Genomic DNA, 16,939 nt, shown 5'->3' with positions numbered 1-16,939 from the left:
CTATTTGCGCTTGTTTTTTCATAAGAACATTACTCTCATTGGATATTTGAGTATTCATGTGGCGTTAGGTGTTCTTGCAGTTGAGCAATATGAGTTCAACTGGGATTGTAACAGACTTTGACACATGTAATGAGGGTGTAACACAGTATTTTCAAATTAGAAAAGGAAAAGTAGAGTCTTAGTCTGGAAGTGTTTAATATTTTAAACGCTGCCAACATGACTTCTGCGCTGTGGAAAGAGGCTGATGGGATATGCATGCAAGACCTCAGATTCAGGGAAGAGTGGTGCCTTCTGAGTTGGTCTGGCCTGAGAAAAGAATTAGTAATAGAGGGTGTAATAGAAGTATGAACTGTTGGAGTGAAACGCCTCTGGATCATTTAACAGCATTTGAACATTAAAGCCAATTATAAATGACTGCCATCATTTCAATATTGTTGTTTATTTTTCTCTGGCTTTTTAACGCCCTTACCAACAATCTTTACATGGTTTTGGAGGGTTTCTATATCAAGGATTATGAATAATCAATTAGTTTTCTAATTTAACTCTTTGAGGGCTGAATATATTTTCCAAAAAACAATGGTGTTATTCAGAAATCAACATTAGACATTTGTTGCTGTATGCTGCGGCTGGCAGTTTGCCAAGAATGTGCGGCAGGCTTGCTGCCAGGCTGTCTTTGCATGGCTGGGACAGCAGCAGCGGTCACGGTCACAGTGCATTATAATCTGGTTTCGACATCTTATCATTTTTAAGTGGCAGTCCTCCCTGGCGAACACCGTCAGTACCATGATTAGCTGGGGACCAATCAGCTGAAGCTGGAACCTCACATTTGTTTTCGATCACTTGTGTCAAAAACTGAGTCCGACAAGTCATAGCCCAGTTCAAAGATAATATGCAAAGCGTCATCCACGGAGTATTTTGCTTTACGCATTCGCTTTGATCTCTTGCCAGATGTCAATGCCATTTTTGCCGTTGTGTGAGCCTTGCTACTCACAACAGTGCAGGGAATCTTGGTCAAACCAATAAATCTAACTTTCCTTCTAGCAACGAGAGTCCAACTAAAACATAACGGTAGGTTTTGTCACAGTTTACAGTTGATTACAATCGTCAACTCCTCCTTTTGACAAAAGTCAATGTTAGCCCTGAAAGAGTTAATACTTTGAAGCTGTTTTGTGTCACTCACATCTCCCATAGCCATGGGAACTATCCCAACATTCTATGGGAGACACAGCAAAGATGACATCTGAATCAACAACATGTATTTAAAGGGCATCCAAAGCTCTGCCATGGCATCAAACTTTATCATCCCAAAACTCTTTCTGTACCTTGTTCCTGCGATGTTTGATCTCTAGGTATTTGACTTAGTGTTCTCATTTCTTGGTTTCTAGTTCCTGCCTTGGGCTTTTTATTGTTTATGATTTTGTAGGCTAGATCTCCCAGTTTTAACCTCTGACCTGTTTCCCTCAGTCACTCACGTCCTCTGTTCTATTACCAATACGACAAAAAGCTAAATGAAAAGGTAGCACTCATTGTTAAACTTTATGGAGTTGCAGGAGTGGAAAGTAATGAATCACAATAAATTTGTTACTATACTGTACTTAAGTGAATTTTTCACTTTACTAACATAAGTAGATCTAGCTGTGAATACTTTTGCCCTTTATTCCACTACATTTTACAGCAAATATCTTCACTTTGTACTTCACGGTATTTCTGCATTGCAATGTTTTACATTTTACAGTCACATGACTGGCTTGTTCTTTTTAAACAGCTCTTTTCAGTAAATCATGGAAATTATTTTGCAAGCACAAATGAATCAATTCAGCAGAGCACCACATGAGTGCTAAAATGCATGTATGATGTTGTTGTCCTCTTTTGTTTGGTTTCTAAAGCCATGAGTCACAGACATGTCTGTGATGAGTCACTGCATAATTGTGTGGTAAAATTAACCGTAACATTGTATCCACCATATTGTATATTTTATAATATTGAAAAACTCAATATGTGATTAGATCAGGGTTCGTGTGTAAACCTTTAAGCCATTTCAAAGTACTGGAGATGTCAAGGGGCTGATAATCATGAGATGCCCATGAACCCACCAACACACACACACACTATTCATAAGTGTTTTGAAATCTGACACTTGTAGATAGAGACAACCTGTCTTTTTTTTTTTTTTTAATTTTTATTTATTAATTTTATTACAATCAATACATAGCAATCAAGTTTTTACAAAAAAAGAATTATGCTAAGAACAGATCGATCCCCACCCTTGAGAGAGAGAGCAAGCCAAACGGTGTAAAATTTAAGGCTTGTAAAAATACCTAAATTAATAAATTCTCTGTGCTTTATAAACTTATTTTAAAATATTACTGATTAGATCCTGCCATGTTTTGAAAAAAGTCTGTACAGATCCTCTAACTGAGTATTTGATTTTTTCCAATTTTAAATAATATAACACATCAGTTTCCCACTGACTTAAAAGAGGAGAGTTTGGGTTCTTCCAGTTTATCAGAATAAGTCTGCGTGCCAACAGTGTAGTGAATGCAATCACAATTTGTTTGTCCTTCTCCACTTTAAGACCCTCTGGAAGAACCCCAAACACAGCTGTTAATGGGTTAGGAGGGATTGTGAGTCCAAGGCTGTCTGAGAGGTAATTAAAAATTTTTGTCCAGAATAATGTTAATTTGGTGCAGGCCCAGAACATGTGACCTAGTGAGGCTGGGGCTTGGTTGCAACGTTCACAGGTTGGATCATGCCCTGGAAACATTTTGGAGAGTTTTAAGTGAGACAGATGTGCTCAATATATAATTTTGAGTTGTATAATTGTATGCTTTGCGCATATGGAGCTTGAGTGAATTCTCTGCATTGCTACTTTCCACTCCTTTTCTGATATATTAATTGAGAGGTCATTTTCCCAGTGTCCTCTTGGATCTTTGAAAGGAAGGGATTGTAAAATGATTTTATATATTGTAGAGATGGAGTCTAATTCCTTGAAATTGAGCAATATTTTTCCAGCGTGGATGAGGGTGCAAGATGAGGAAAATCTGGAAGGTTCTGTTTAACAAAGTTCCTGATTTGAAGATAGTGAAAGAAATTTGTAGCTGGAATGTTAAATTTGGAATGTAATTGTTCATAGGATGCAAAGGCGTTGTCTATATAAAGATCTCTAAGCAAGTTAATTCCAAATTTTTCCAGATATTAAAACTGCATATGTTTGTGAAGGTTGAAAGAGGTGGTTCTTTTGCAGGGTGCCACAGAAAGAAGCTTCTCCGTCTTAAAATGCTTTCTACATTGGTTCCAGATTCTAAGTGAGTGGAGCACAATTGGGTTATTAGTGTATTGCCGATAACGTGTGTTTATTGGAGCACAGAGCAGGAATACAAAGAAGTACTGCAGGATTTTACTTCTATTGCGGTCCATGCCTGTGTATGTTCTTCTATTTGTGTCCAGGTTCTTATCGCCTGTATATTTGCGCCCAGTAATAAAACTGGAAGTTAGGTAGAGCCATGCCACCTTCTGCCTTTTGTCTTTGTAGGGTCGCTCTTTTGATGCGTGGATGTTTAGAATTCCAAATAAATGAGGTTATTGTTGAATCTAATTGCTTAAAGAACGATTTATTAATGTATATTGGTATGTTTTGAAATAAAAAGGAGCTTAGGAAGAATATTCATCTTAACAGTGTTAATTCTTCCAGCTAGTGTGAGATGAAGGGTTGACCATCTATGCAAGTCTTGTTTAATTTTTTCCATGCAGGCACGAAATTTTGTTGATATAGAACTTTATGTTTACTTGTGATGTTTACGAGGTATTTAAACTGTTCTGCAATGATAAAAGGTAGGGTGTCTAATCTAATATTATATGCTTGAGAATTCACGGAAAGAGTACACTTTTATTCAGATTAATTCTGAGACCAGAGAGCTTTTGAAATTCTGTGAGTGCTGCTAAGACTGCAGGCACAGAATTTTCTGGATCCGATATATACAGTACCATGTCATCTGCATATAATGAGATTTTCTGTTCCAGTCCTTCTCTGCTAATCCCCTTTATCTGATCAGTATTTCGACAATGTATTGCCAGTGGTTCAATGGCAATTGCAAACAGCAGTGGTGACAAAGGGCATCCTTGTCTTGTGCCACGTTCTAGTTTAAAGTAGTCTGAGCAAATGTTATTGATGCAAACTGAAGCTTCTGGGTTAGTATACAGTAATTTAATCCATGCACAAATGTTGGGCCAAACCCAAACTTCTCCAAAATAGTAAAAGGTATTTCCATTCAATCATGTCGAATGCTTTTTCTGCATCCAATGATAATAATATTTCTGGGGTGTTTGATTTAGTTGGTGAGTATATTACATTAAACAGGCGTCGAAGATTTGAAGATAAGTGTCGGCCCCTAATAAATCCAGTTTGGTCTTGTGATATTACTGAGGGGAGCACTTTCTCCATCCTTCTAGCTATGATTTTAGAGAGTATTTTAACGTCGTTATTCAGAAGTGAAATTGGTCTGTATGATGCACATTGTAATAAGTCCTTATTTTGTTTTGGAAAGACAGTGATTAGTGCTTGGCGAAAGGTTTGTGGAAGAGATTGGTTATCTCTGGCTTCTGTAAATGTTGCTAATAGGAGGGTAGCTAGCTAAGCGGAGAATTTCTTGTAAAACTCTGCAGGGTAGCCGTCAGGGCCTGCTGCTTTTCCACCTTGGAGTGACTTTATAGCATCCAGTAATTCTGATAATGACAGAGGTTTATCGAGTTCCTCCACACTAAAAGCGTCAATTTGTGGTATCTGTAATGTATCCAGAAATGCATTAGATTGTATATTGTCTTCTTTAAACTCAGTAGTATATAGGGATTTATAGTAGTCTCTAAAAGTGTACATTATATTTTTGTGTTCGATGATTTTATCTCCGTTCGTGTTAGTGATTACCGAGATTGCGTTGCGTACATCTTGCTTGTGAATTTGTTGCGCTAAAAGCTTATTAGCTTTACAACCTGTCTAATACAATGTCTGAGATTAGCATCAGTTACATCAAAATTGGTTTAGTGTTTTAATAACAAAAGGTCAAAACATTTGAATAATCAACTGCTTTGTTGACTAGAGCCTATTAAAGGACATCGAGATATCTGACAAATGTGGGAGCTCTCAAAATAAATAGTACTTTGGCAACACTTTGTCATTATTCCATCTCTTGAGACTGGCACCAATTTCCTAATTGCAATGTATTTCTTGAGCAACATATCTTTTGAATGAGCAGTAATTGTACTTATGTCTTTTTTTATTTATAAGAGGTGAAAGAATGGAACACTACTCTTACAAGTCCCATCATGAACAAGCACACTGATTTGGGCTGTATTATTAAAAATGGGTGATATCCTATAATTCATCAAGCTGCACGCTGCTAGATACAGCAAGCCACTCATTGCTACATCTTTGGGTATAGATGGGTCACTAAGTAGTATATTGCTTATGACAGCTTTGCTGTCAGCTTAAATTTAAAGTTTTGAGTTAGCAGCCAACACCATGACTTCCTTGAATCTATCATCATTACAAAACATTTTGCTTTTGCTTAAATTTAAGATGTTTTAAATGAAAAGTTAAGGCCCTCAGGTGCAGTGCTGATGCATTTGTGTACATGCTCACCCTGATCTGTTTATAATATAAGTGACAATGTGCACAATTTCAGAATCCCTTGCGGTTTCCCCTAAAAAAATTTTGTTTGTCTTTATCTTTCAATCTCAAAGCTGTTTCCATTTCTAAATGTTGTAACAAAGAGACAAAAGGAGATAATACATCTAACCCTGCATATTCAAATAAAATGCTATGTATAGTATGTTGAAAAAGAAAAGAAGTTAGACTAATTAAGATGGCCTTGCTTCCAGTGACAAAGGTTCTTGGCAGGAAGAGGCAGGTACAGGTGGGTGGAAACATGGTTGTCAATCTTTTGGTCTGCAGAGAGAGGAAGAGAAAAGGCATTAGTCACCCTCTGGCTTCCTCAGGGAAGATTACAATAAACCAAACCCTTAAACTGTCCCCTATGCACATTCATGTGACAACGTACATGTCTTAAATGGTAATTAGTCTATAATGTATACATGCATTTTAATACACATCTCCTTTACATAGCAAAATTACCAGTGCTAACTTTATAACTAGAAGAGTTCTTTTAACTCTAAATAAATATTTGGAAAGTGAATATCTGAATAGCAAATATATTCGTAATTACATGTAGAAAATAAGATTGACTTTACATGTTAATAACTACACCTGCTCAAAACATGTAACATTAAGAAGAGGCTATCAATTAGTAAACTTACTAGTTGGGGTTGGTCTTGTTGTAGGGAAATATGAGCAAAGTCTCAACAAACAACCATTTTAGTTTTATTTAGTGAAAGGAAACAAATAGAAATGCAAAACGTACCAGAGTCTGATGTCAGCATTAAATTTCAGTGATGCCCCAATGACAAATTAAGGCCTTGTTCACACGGGCGTTAAAATCGAGCGTTTTTTGCGTTCGTAGGCGTCCGGTGAGCGCGGATCAAGCGCCGAGTGTTTTCTACACGTAGGAGTCAATGAGAGTGTTCACACGGGCTTTGGTGACGTGCGTTTGTCCGGCAGCGCGTTTATACGGCATCAAAAAAACATTGCATGCAGCTTTTTCTTGGCGTTCAAAACCCAACGAACGCAAGGAAACCGCTTCTAGTTCGTTTTCTGCGCGTTTATTTTACGCTTCGGAGGACCGGATATATATAAGTTTACATGTTGTATATGAAAAAATATTAATATATTTATGTTTTCATATACAACATATATATTTTCATATTGCTTATTTTATTTTATTGTCTCGTGTAATTTGTAAACCATGAACCTATTAATTTATGTTCTAATATAATATTTGATAACGATTATGTAGGGGGGGCATTTCAGTGCATAACACCGGTGTAAGCGCACACTCGACTACTGTTTCCTTACCTCAAAGTGACAAGTAGTCTCTCTTCGGGGCTAACGCCAAGTCGCATATTGGTTGATCGGCGTGCAATGTGGCATTGCACCAGCTGCAGCAGACAATCAAAAGTGGAAACCGACATCCGACAGTAATTAAAAAACTTGCGCGGAAATTTTCGCATTTCTTCATAAAGCACAAAAAAACTTCCTTTAACCCAGTGTTTCTCAAATAGTGGGGCGCGCCCCCGTGGCTCCGTCAAGGGGAACATGCTTTTTATTTTTATTTTAAATTTTTTTTGAATTTAGAATGCACTTTAAATCTTTTCTGTTACATTTAATAAAGCTATTCTTTGTTGTAAATTGGTCCATATTTCTTTCTTTTTTTATTCTCTTATACGGTAATAAGGATACAGTGTTAAGCAGAGGTGTACTTATAACAATTTTATAGACAAATGATACTATTTATAGTCGCGCGGGGGGCGCGAGATGTTTTCTTCTTCCTAGGGGGGGCATGACAGAAAATAATTGAGAAGCACTGCTTTAACCCGACGTTGTGCAGTCAGAGGATGAACCCAGTAGCGGCGGCGATTTTTTCTCTCCCTACGTCGCCGTATTACGAGTATTTTTAAAACAAGAAGATTAATATCTAACATAGCAAAATGGTCCATATTGAAAGGAGGCACCTCAAATAAAACAAGGGCTTTCATATCCAGTTCCCGACACTGCCTCCACAGGTTAACACACAAACTACAATTTGGGCTGCAGGCTGGCGTTAGACAGAGACAAACGAACGCCGGTGTAGAAGTCAATCGATCGCCACCACAAAATGCAACATAAACGTCTAGGACGTTCAGAGCAAGTTCGTTTATCCAAAAACTTAACGCCCGTGTGAACAAGGCCTTAAACCCCACTGCTAGCTGAGCTCACTATAGTGATAGATTTGTTATTAATGCTATTACTTCTGTGCTGGAAAATCTACAGCTAGCCAGACGACAAATGTCAAAGGAACGGCCAGATCATAAATTTGTGTTATATTCAAGAGCCACAGACTCAATCACTATTAAAGTTACTCCCATTTCTGTTACAGCCGGTAAGGCATGCAGCTTTGTAGCTCACTGAAACATCAGTGAACAGTATGTGGCTGGAAAAAATGCAATGTTGGCATTTTTGTATTAATCTAATTAAGAACAGATTCACTTGTATATTTATTCAGGGACTGGCAACACACATATCAAATATGCATACACAAATTGTAAGGGATTGAGTCCAACTGTTTGCTGTTATATAAGGCTACTGGTAAAAATTAGAACAGATGTTATTTGGGCATTTGTGCCTTTGCAATTAGCTGGTATGTCTTTTGAGTTGTCAAAAGGTAGGCAGTCAGTTTATCTTCAACATTTTTAAATTTATTTAAATTTCATATTAACAGAAGTCATTCACACTAGTCATCCAAATAAAAAACAATAATGCCATTTATGTTGGTATGACTAGACTTCTATTTTTTTTAATGAATGTATATTTCACAGTAATAAAAAGGACATTTGGCCCACCCTTTTATGAAATCCTGGCACCACTATGGCCCCCAACACTTGGCACAAGATGGAACCAATCAAATAAAAATGCATCATTCAAACAAATAAAGTATTTATTTGTATTAATAGGATGTCAAACACAGTCTAATAACTTCATTATACTAATTGAGTAGATGGCATATACTGTACTACATAATTTACACCAGAATAATTGGAGCCACGATTAGTCTGCTTTACATGAAAAGCTGGCAATTGGAGGAAAACATTATAAACTATACACACCTTGCATTCAATAATAATGAAAAACAAATAGAGTAAAACACACCTTTCAGAAACACAACTTGGAGAAATTATATGATGATTGTTTTGCATTCCCAGAATCGCTAAAATGGCAGTGCTGGATTTTGTAGGCATGTAACATATGGTGGCTAAAGCTCACAAGCTACACACTATAGAGATAGCAGTAAGGTTTACTCAACCAACTCAACCAACCAAAATAGGCTAACACTTATCAGCAGGACTAAGTAAAGTAGAAGACACTAGAGAAGACATAGAATAATAATTAATAAATTAGTTGCCCTATCTTACAGAGGCTTCTGTTGGTATAATTTTCATCAGAGGTTCTCTGACCTCTGATCCTCTGTCTTGGGTATGACATTAAACTATATTCAGCTTGGAGGTAGATGGAAGTATTATCAATTCAGCCACCATAAAAAAAAAAACTTCATGCAGCTCTGAAACGGCAGGCAGGGCTCCTTTCTGCTCGCCACAGGAGTATCCCTGCTGCAGCTACCTATAGGAAAGCTGCTCGCATTATGAGGGCAGGGTGGGGGAAGCCCTCAGGAGCCTGATCTCCGGAGGAGACAAAACCATTGGAGAGCCAAATGGTTCAGGCTCTTGGTTCCCATTCAGGCTAGGCACATGGAATGATGAACATCTTTCTCTGTTTTTGGAGGAGCTTCATAAACTCCACATTTTACTGGCGCCCCTCCCTGAAGTGTGCAGAGCTGGGAATGGCCAGATCTATATAAGTGGGTACACCTTTTATTGGTCTGGTCACTGTGATGACTGTTGTACTCAAGGAGTAGCTGTTGCTGTGGCAGATTGGCTCCTTTGTAAAAGTGGCTCCATGTTTCTTGATTTTCCAAAAGGTCAGGTGCTGCAGATCACTGGATAATGGTTCCAGCACCCGGAGCTGCATTGTTGGACTTGATACTCCAATACTGGTGATGTGGTGAGGGAGATTAATCACATCCTCGTGGACAGACATTAGAGGGTCCTACAGAACTGCAGGGCCTGCGGAAGTGCCCAGTTTGTGAATTCTGACAACAGACTTGTTGTTACTCTGATCCAGCTTAGGTCCAAAAGGCTACAAACAACTAGAAGAGTGAGGCTGGCCCTGGCCGGAGTCCAAGGTCATGCTGTTTCTAATGAGTTTGCATGCAGTTTGCTGCTGATCCTAATATGACCTAGTGGCAAGTCACCTGAAGGGTGCTGAGAGTTGTGTTGGTACTGCTTTGTTCCCAAAAGGAGGTGTTTCATCTTGATGGGCACCCTGGATATTATCAAGAGGACTCACAGCACACAGCTTGATGGCAAATCCACTACGAGCTGGGAACTGAGGGCACATAAGGAGGCTTTTTTTAGAGGAATCTGTGAGTAAGTGATACACCATCTATGGTCTTGTGACCCACATCTTGCTTACAGAGGAATCGAAGCATTACGCACACCTGAATCTGTGCTTGGAGAGTCACAGTCAGGGTGGGTGATGAAAGGGTCCTTACTGATGATGATGCAATTGTGACCCACTGGGCTGGCTACTTTGAGCTGCTGTTTAAAGCTGATCCTCCAGCTAGGTCGTTGGACTTCTGAGGGTCCACTGTTCTTTAGGCTTTGAACCACCCTATCTCACTTAGATTGCACAGGTGGTGAACCATTTGCAGGTAGGGAAGGAGCAGGGATCAGTGGTATTTGGAATGAACTTCTCCAGGCTGGTGGTAAGGCTGTCCTCCTTGAATTGCAAGCAATCTATGCTTCCATTTGGGAGACAGGAGTCATCCCAACTGACTGGAAAATGGAACTTGTTGTCCCTATCTGGAAAAAGAAGTGTGATTGCCTGAATTGCGGCAACTACAGGGGAATAACACTGTTCTTGGTGTTTTGCTAGGGTCATGTTCATTAGAATTTGTGATCTATACGTGATCTATGCTCACCTACCAGCAACTGGAGCAGTCTGGTTTTATGCATAAGAAGTCTACCATTGACTACATCCTGGCACTGAGGGTTCTCATGGAGCGCAAACACAAATATTGGTGGGGTTTCTTGGCAGCCTTTGTCGATTTTCATAAAGTGTTCAACTCATTTGATCAAGCTGTCCTGTGGGACATCCTGAGATGCTGGTTGTCACTGGTCCTGTGAATGCTGTGCAGAGTGGAGGCAGAACCTCTGTGTTTTTCCAGTTGATTCTAGGGTTCGTCAGGAGTGTGTTCTTGCTCCTACTCTGTTCAATGTTTGCAAGGACTGGGTGTTGGGCAGGGTAGTGGGGTCCAGCGGCTGTTGGGCATTTGTTGGTGAAGAGAGGTTCACGGATCTTGACTTTGATAATGATGCTGTGATCTTCACGGAATCAATGGAGGTTCTGATCAGGAACCTCGAGAGACTGAGCGAGGAGTCTGAGTGTCTGGCTTGCAAGAGTCTTAGATATAAACCAAGTTTCCAGGCCTTTAATTTCTTGGGAATAGCCATCAACATTGTGTCTGTCTGTGGAGAGAATGTTGACCTTGCCGAGAGGTTTACTTACCTCAGCAGTGACATTCATGTCTCTGGTAACTCTTCCTATGAAGTCAGTAGATGAATTGGGAGAGTATAGGGGATCATGAGTTCGCTGGAAAGGGGTGTGTGAGGTTTCCCAATATTCTGCAAAAGGACAAAGGTCCAAGTCTTTACAGTCCTGCTGCTTCCTGTTTTGCTCTATGGTTGCAAGACATGGACATCATCCAGTGACCTGAGATGAAGACTGAACTTCTTCGGTACTGTGTCTCTTCAGATACCACTGGTTTGATCTTGCGTCCCAAATGAAGCACATTACCTGCATTGTGAGGGAGCATCAGTTATGGTACTATGTCCATGTGGCGCAATTCCCCAAGTGTGATCTGACTCACAGGATCCTCATTGTTGAGAGGACCAAGCTGGACCAGGCCAAGGGTATGCTCATGTAACACTTGTCTACGTCAGATAGATGGTAATTTCCGAGAGTGGGACTGGACTGCATGTCTGTCTTGGGGGATAGCAACCAGGATCCCGAGCTGTTTTGTTGTACAATGGGTGCGGCAACGCACTGTACCAATGAATGCTCCCCAACTTTACCTGACTTGTTCCCTGACATTTAGGTCACTGGGCCTGTGTCCAAGTTGTCTAAGTATTCAAATATATAACTGAAAGAGCATGTTTTGTGTGAGAGAATGCCGTTGAAGGAAGCGGGGGACAATTCCTGCTAATCTTTCTGTGATTTCAATACAAGAAGTGAGAGACAGACTGAAGCAATTGCAATGTAAAAGCATTTCCTCTGCACTGGTGAAATATCAGGTGGCCTGATGGCACGGTTGTTAGAAGTGCAGATTCACAGTACTAGATAATTGGATATGAGTCACTCTCTGACTGGATTTGTGTTGCATGTTCTCTTTGGGTCTGTATGGTTTTTCGCTGAGTGTTCTAGTTTTCCTTTGCAACAACATGTGCTTAATTAATTGGCATCTGTAAATTGTTCTGCTATGAGTGAGTTTGCCTTTTGATTGTCTGGTAAGCTATTCAAGGCTGGCTAATGCCTTGCATTTGATGCTGTTTGAAAATGCTCTGACTCTCCACAGCACTAAAATAATATGCATTCAACTGGATGGCTCAGGAACAGGGAAATGCAGGAGCAGATGAGTTGCTTGTCTGACATACCAGATATATATGCTGCTGACATACTCACCACCTTTTACCAACTAAGTTGTCAGGATTTCCTATCTTTTTTTTTGTGTCCTCAGAAAGGCCTGCTTCCTACAACCTGTCTCCAGCCTATGAGCACCAGTGAGTTGAACAAAAAGGTATGTAAACATCTATGTCACAACTGTCTTGCCTTCAAGACCAAACCTACTCATGTTCTTCTGTTTCCTGTCTCAGCTACTGAGTGGATTATTGAAAGGGATTCCTCTACCTCGGCCTCCTGGACACACACCTCCAGGTCGCCCTCAAACCAGTGCCATTTTGCCACCCTTAGGAAAAACCCTGGATATCAAAGCCTCATCTTTAACAAGCAGACCTCCTGAATGGTCAAGCCCACCATATAGAATAGCCCCGGGTTACCAAGCCATGGTGAGTATAGCAAATATTGCAAAGATTAAAGTGGGAACTGGAAATCTGAGGATAATTCAGATGCAAATGGAACCTAATGAGGGAAAGCAGAATCTGGGAGTAGCAGTTATAAAAAAATGTATTTAAGACAACACACTTAGGAGTAACTTGGACTATGAAAGAGTGAAAACCTAGAGTACATAAAGCATTTAGTAAAAGCATTAAATGCTTTATTTACTCGTCTGCCTTAAATTTAAGTTTCTTTCTTCAGCTGCATCATTCACACTAGAAATTTAAAATGGCCTAACAGAATCAGGGAAATCCACTAATGATATAAATGTTGGAACTGAAAACAGAAAGCAGAAAAACTTTTTTTTGCATTTTATAGGCAATGGCAATAAAAGGTGAAAAAAACATAAAGCCTGCCAGACAGGATGGACAGCTCATTGTTTATAACATTGAGGCCTTGTTCACACGGGCGTTAAGTTTTTGGATAAACGAACTTGCTCTGAACGTCCTAGACGTTTATGTTGCATTTTGTGGTGGCGATCGATTGACTTCTACACCGGCGTTCGTTTGTCTCTGTCTAACGCCAGCCTGCACCCAAATTGTAGTTTGTGTGTTAACCTGTGGAGGCAGTGTCGGGAACTGGATATGAAAGCCCTTGTCGTTTTATTTGAGGTGCCTCCTTTCAATATGGACCATTTTGCTATGTTAGATATTAATCTTCTTGTTTTAAAATACTCGTAATACGGCGACGTAGGGAGAGAAAAATCGCCGCCGCTACTGGGTTCATCCTCTGACTGCACAACGTCGGGTTAAAGGAAGTTTTTTTGTGCTTTATGAAGAAATGCGAAAATTTCCGCGCAAGTTTTTTAATTACTGTCGGATGTCGGTTTCCACTTTTGATTGTCTGCTGCAGCTGGTGCAATGCCACATTGCACGCCGATCAACCAATATGCGACTTGGCGTTAGCCCCGAAGAGACTACTTGTCACTTTGAGGTAAGGAAACAGTAGTCAAGTGTGTGCTTACACCGGTGTTATGCACTGAAATGCGCCCCCGCCATGGATTGCCCCCCCTACATAATCGTTATCAAATATTATATTAGAACATAAATTAATAGGTTCATGGTTTACAAATTACATGAGACAATAAAATAAAATAAGCAATATGAAAATATATATCCGGTCCTCCGAAGCGTAAAATAAACGCGCAGAAAACGAACTAGAAGCGGTTTCCTTGCGTTCGTTGGGTTTTGAACGCCAAGAAAAAGCTGCATGCAACGTTTTTTTGATGCCGTATAAACGCGCTGCCGGACAAACGCACGTCACCAAAGCCCGTGTGAACACTCTCATTGACTCCTACGTGTAGAAAACACTCGGCGCTTGATCCGCGCTCACCGGACGCTACGAACGCAAAAAACGCTCGAATTTAACACCCGTGTGAACAAGGCCTAATGGTGCTGCTAAGCAGGGGTCTTCATCCTTATGTTTTTATGATATAACTTTCATAAAATGATCACAAAACTTTTTTGCATCACCATTGGCCATTTCTTAGAATTTAGCTGTGCTACCTGTCTAAGATGGTTTGAAATCTAAGTAATCAATGTAGACCTCAGGTTTTTTTATTTGATACATGGGTTGTCCATTTGGTTTGGTACAATAAAAAGCATCAAATCCCTTCCTCTCAACCTCATTCACCAACCCAGTCTCTCTTACAGCCAAAATGATTTGCTGGAAAAATGCAGTGGTGGCCACTATCAAATTGGCCTGGTTTAGCATCTCTATCATAGTTACATCAGGACTTTGGTTTCCCAATTTGTACATCAATTTATTGTTATTTTCACTTATTCACTGCCAATCATGAAAAGTTATCAGCTATTAGCATTACAGCTATAAACCTCATTAAAGTGGCCTCAGCAGGTGTACAAAACCACATTGCTGTTGCCTGTGTATAATTTCAGACAACAAAATAGAACAATAAGACCAATTATCTTATTTTTAGGATCTTATTTGGTATTTTTATTATCACTTTTGATTTCTTTTGCTTGTTTTTTAAATTTTCTTCCTAACCCTAGCAACTGGACATACACATACAAAGATACTTGTCTTTTTATTAACGTGGATAATAGATAATAGCAGAAAATTCACTGGCACAGTACAGGTAATAATAAAGAAACCTATTAAAATATTAATAAATTTGAGAAATGCACCTCAAGAGTAAATGACAAATCACTGTAGAATTTATTCATGCCTGTAAGCTAAATTAAAATGCATGCTTACCTTTCAGTCCACATAAGCTGGCAGTTTTCACAACACAGAGACTGGCATTGTCCTTGCCACTTTCACATTTAAAATTGCATACGTCGCTGTTGGGCAAAAAATCAATCCCAAGCACATGGTGAGATCACCTTTAGGTGACTATTCAGGACGTCTGACAGCTGGCTGCAATGCAAAATGGCTTTCTTACCTGAGCTGTTACTTTACTCAAATTTTAAATTGTCATTTTCTCCTTCACATGATCAGTAAGGTGAATGTTTTCCAGTAAGTGAAGCCATTCAGTGCTTGGAAGGGTATGTTATTTTGTACGCAGCTATCCACCTCTTAGTAACTTTCTCATTCATCTTCATTTTAAAGCTCAAAGTCTACAGCCATGCATGCATGTAGGTCAGCTGGTGACTCTAAAATGGATGGTGGAGTTTGTGGGTGTGCTCTCCAATGGGTTAGTGTTTAGAATAGCTTTCTATCTTTTGTTCTTATGTTGCATTGGAAGTTTCGACATTCCTGAGACCCTAAACTAAAAAATAAAAAAAAACAGGATTTAAAAGTTGATGGATAATTGGATCCTGACTACCTACTCCAAAAATGCTCTGTTTGAGAAAGTGTGGATGTGTACATCCCATCCAGGTTTGGTTCCTGCCTTGTTTTTAATGCTGCCAAAATGGATTCAGGCTACCCAACAATACCCTGGATGGGACGGGCTCCTAGAATTAGTTTGTTAAAGGTTTCTACTCTTTAAGCCAGGAGTTGCTTTTTAGGTACAATCTGAGGAGGAAGCACTAAGGTTTTCTGTGTGCTAACATTTGCCCAAAACAGTATGTTAATCTATTAAGATAAAAGGCCTTTACCAAAGTCTGTCATTCTCATTTTATAAAGTTTATTTGTCATGTTTGTGGCTCATTGAAAGTTGCAGTTTACCTGTGTTGGTAGCACAATGAAGCTGTTTAGTGCTGCTGTCTCAAGGTCTCAGGACCTTAGATTTAAATCTTAAATCTTAAAGCTTGGATGTTTTCTTCGCATCCACTGTTCTTTTCTCCAGGTGCACCTTTCCAAAGATGGAATGGTTAGTGACCCTAAATTGGTCATAAATATAAATGAATGTGTTTGGTGTTGGAATGAATAAATGTTATAATGGACTGGCACCAGGTTTGGTCCCTAATTAGTGTCCAGTGATGCTGAGATATGCTTGGGCATAATGCAATGTTGTATTGGAATAAGTGGATATGGAAATTGAATGAATGCTTAGCCATGTCACTTGAAAAGTCAATCCAAGGCTCCCTTAATGTTAAAATATACCTTTATCCTCAAGTCCGTTAAGCAGTCTCAATTTCTTTCCATTTTACAGTTAGGAGAGTTGGGAGCTTTCACACTTCAGAGAAGAACACCAAAAGCACAGAAGTAAGCAGCGCAAATTCAGTACGTTCCTTTCCTTTCAGAAGGCAACTCACATTCAAAGTCTTTCACTTTGTACCCAGTCTTACCTTTTTTAGGTTTGACAAGAGGCAATTGTTCAAAATTACCTCTGCTCTCTAAAGAAAATGTAGGTCTTTGGAGAGTTAATCACTTAAAGTGTCTTAGTCATTTGATATTTTCAATGGATTTTACCCATTTGTGTGAGAAATATAATTGAAATGGAATCCTTTTCACTGCATTTTGAATTCTTCCCATTAAAACTGGACATACCAGCCTCAATGATTTTGGAACAGCAGCTACAGTACTTAGCTTTTATCAGTGCATGGTTACTGGTTTGTCAAATAATGTGACTGCTGTGACTGCCTGGGTTACGTATGACAAAAAGTGGTTCTCTATATTAACACAAACAGACATGACTCTACTTTTGCTTTTGTACTAGTG

General features: G+C 39.4%; 1 protein-coding gene across 3 annotated transcripts in view; it reads left to right on the top strand.

The window, feature by feature from the left end:
• Positions 1–16,939, top strand: part of LOC120535801 (NADPH oxidase activator 1-like) — a 48,177-nt gene that overhangs the window by 18,793 nt on the left and 12,445 nt on the right. For all 3 annotated transcript variants that reach the window (XM_039763884.1, XM_039763883.1, XM_039763885.1), the window contains exons 10-11: positions 12,498–12,557; positions 12,634–12,825. In XM_039763884.1, coding sequence (XP_039619818.1) covers positions 12,498–12,557; positions 12,634–12,825 — 252 coding nt within the window. The remainder of the gene's footprint in view (positions 1–12,497; positions 12,558–12,633; positions 12,826–16,939) is intronic.

The sequence above is a fragment of the Polypterus senegalus genome, chromosome 9 (assembly GCF_016835505.1).
Source record: "Polypterus senegalus isolate Bchr_013 chromosome 9, ASM1683550v1, whole genome shotgun sequence".
In the NCBI taxonomy this organism is placed as follows: Eukaryota; Metazoa; Chordata; class Cladistia; order Polypteriformes; family Polypteridae; genus Polypterus; species Polypterus senegalus.
Note: the sequence above shows the minus strand (reverse complement) of the source record. Positions and strands in the feature narration are given on the sequence as shown.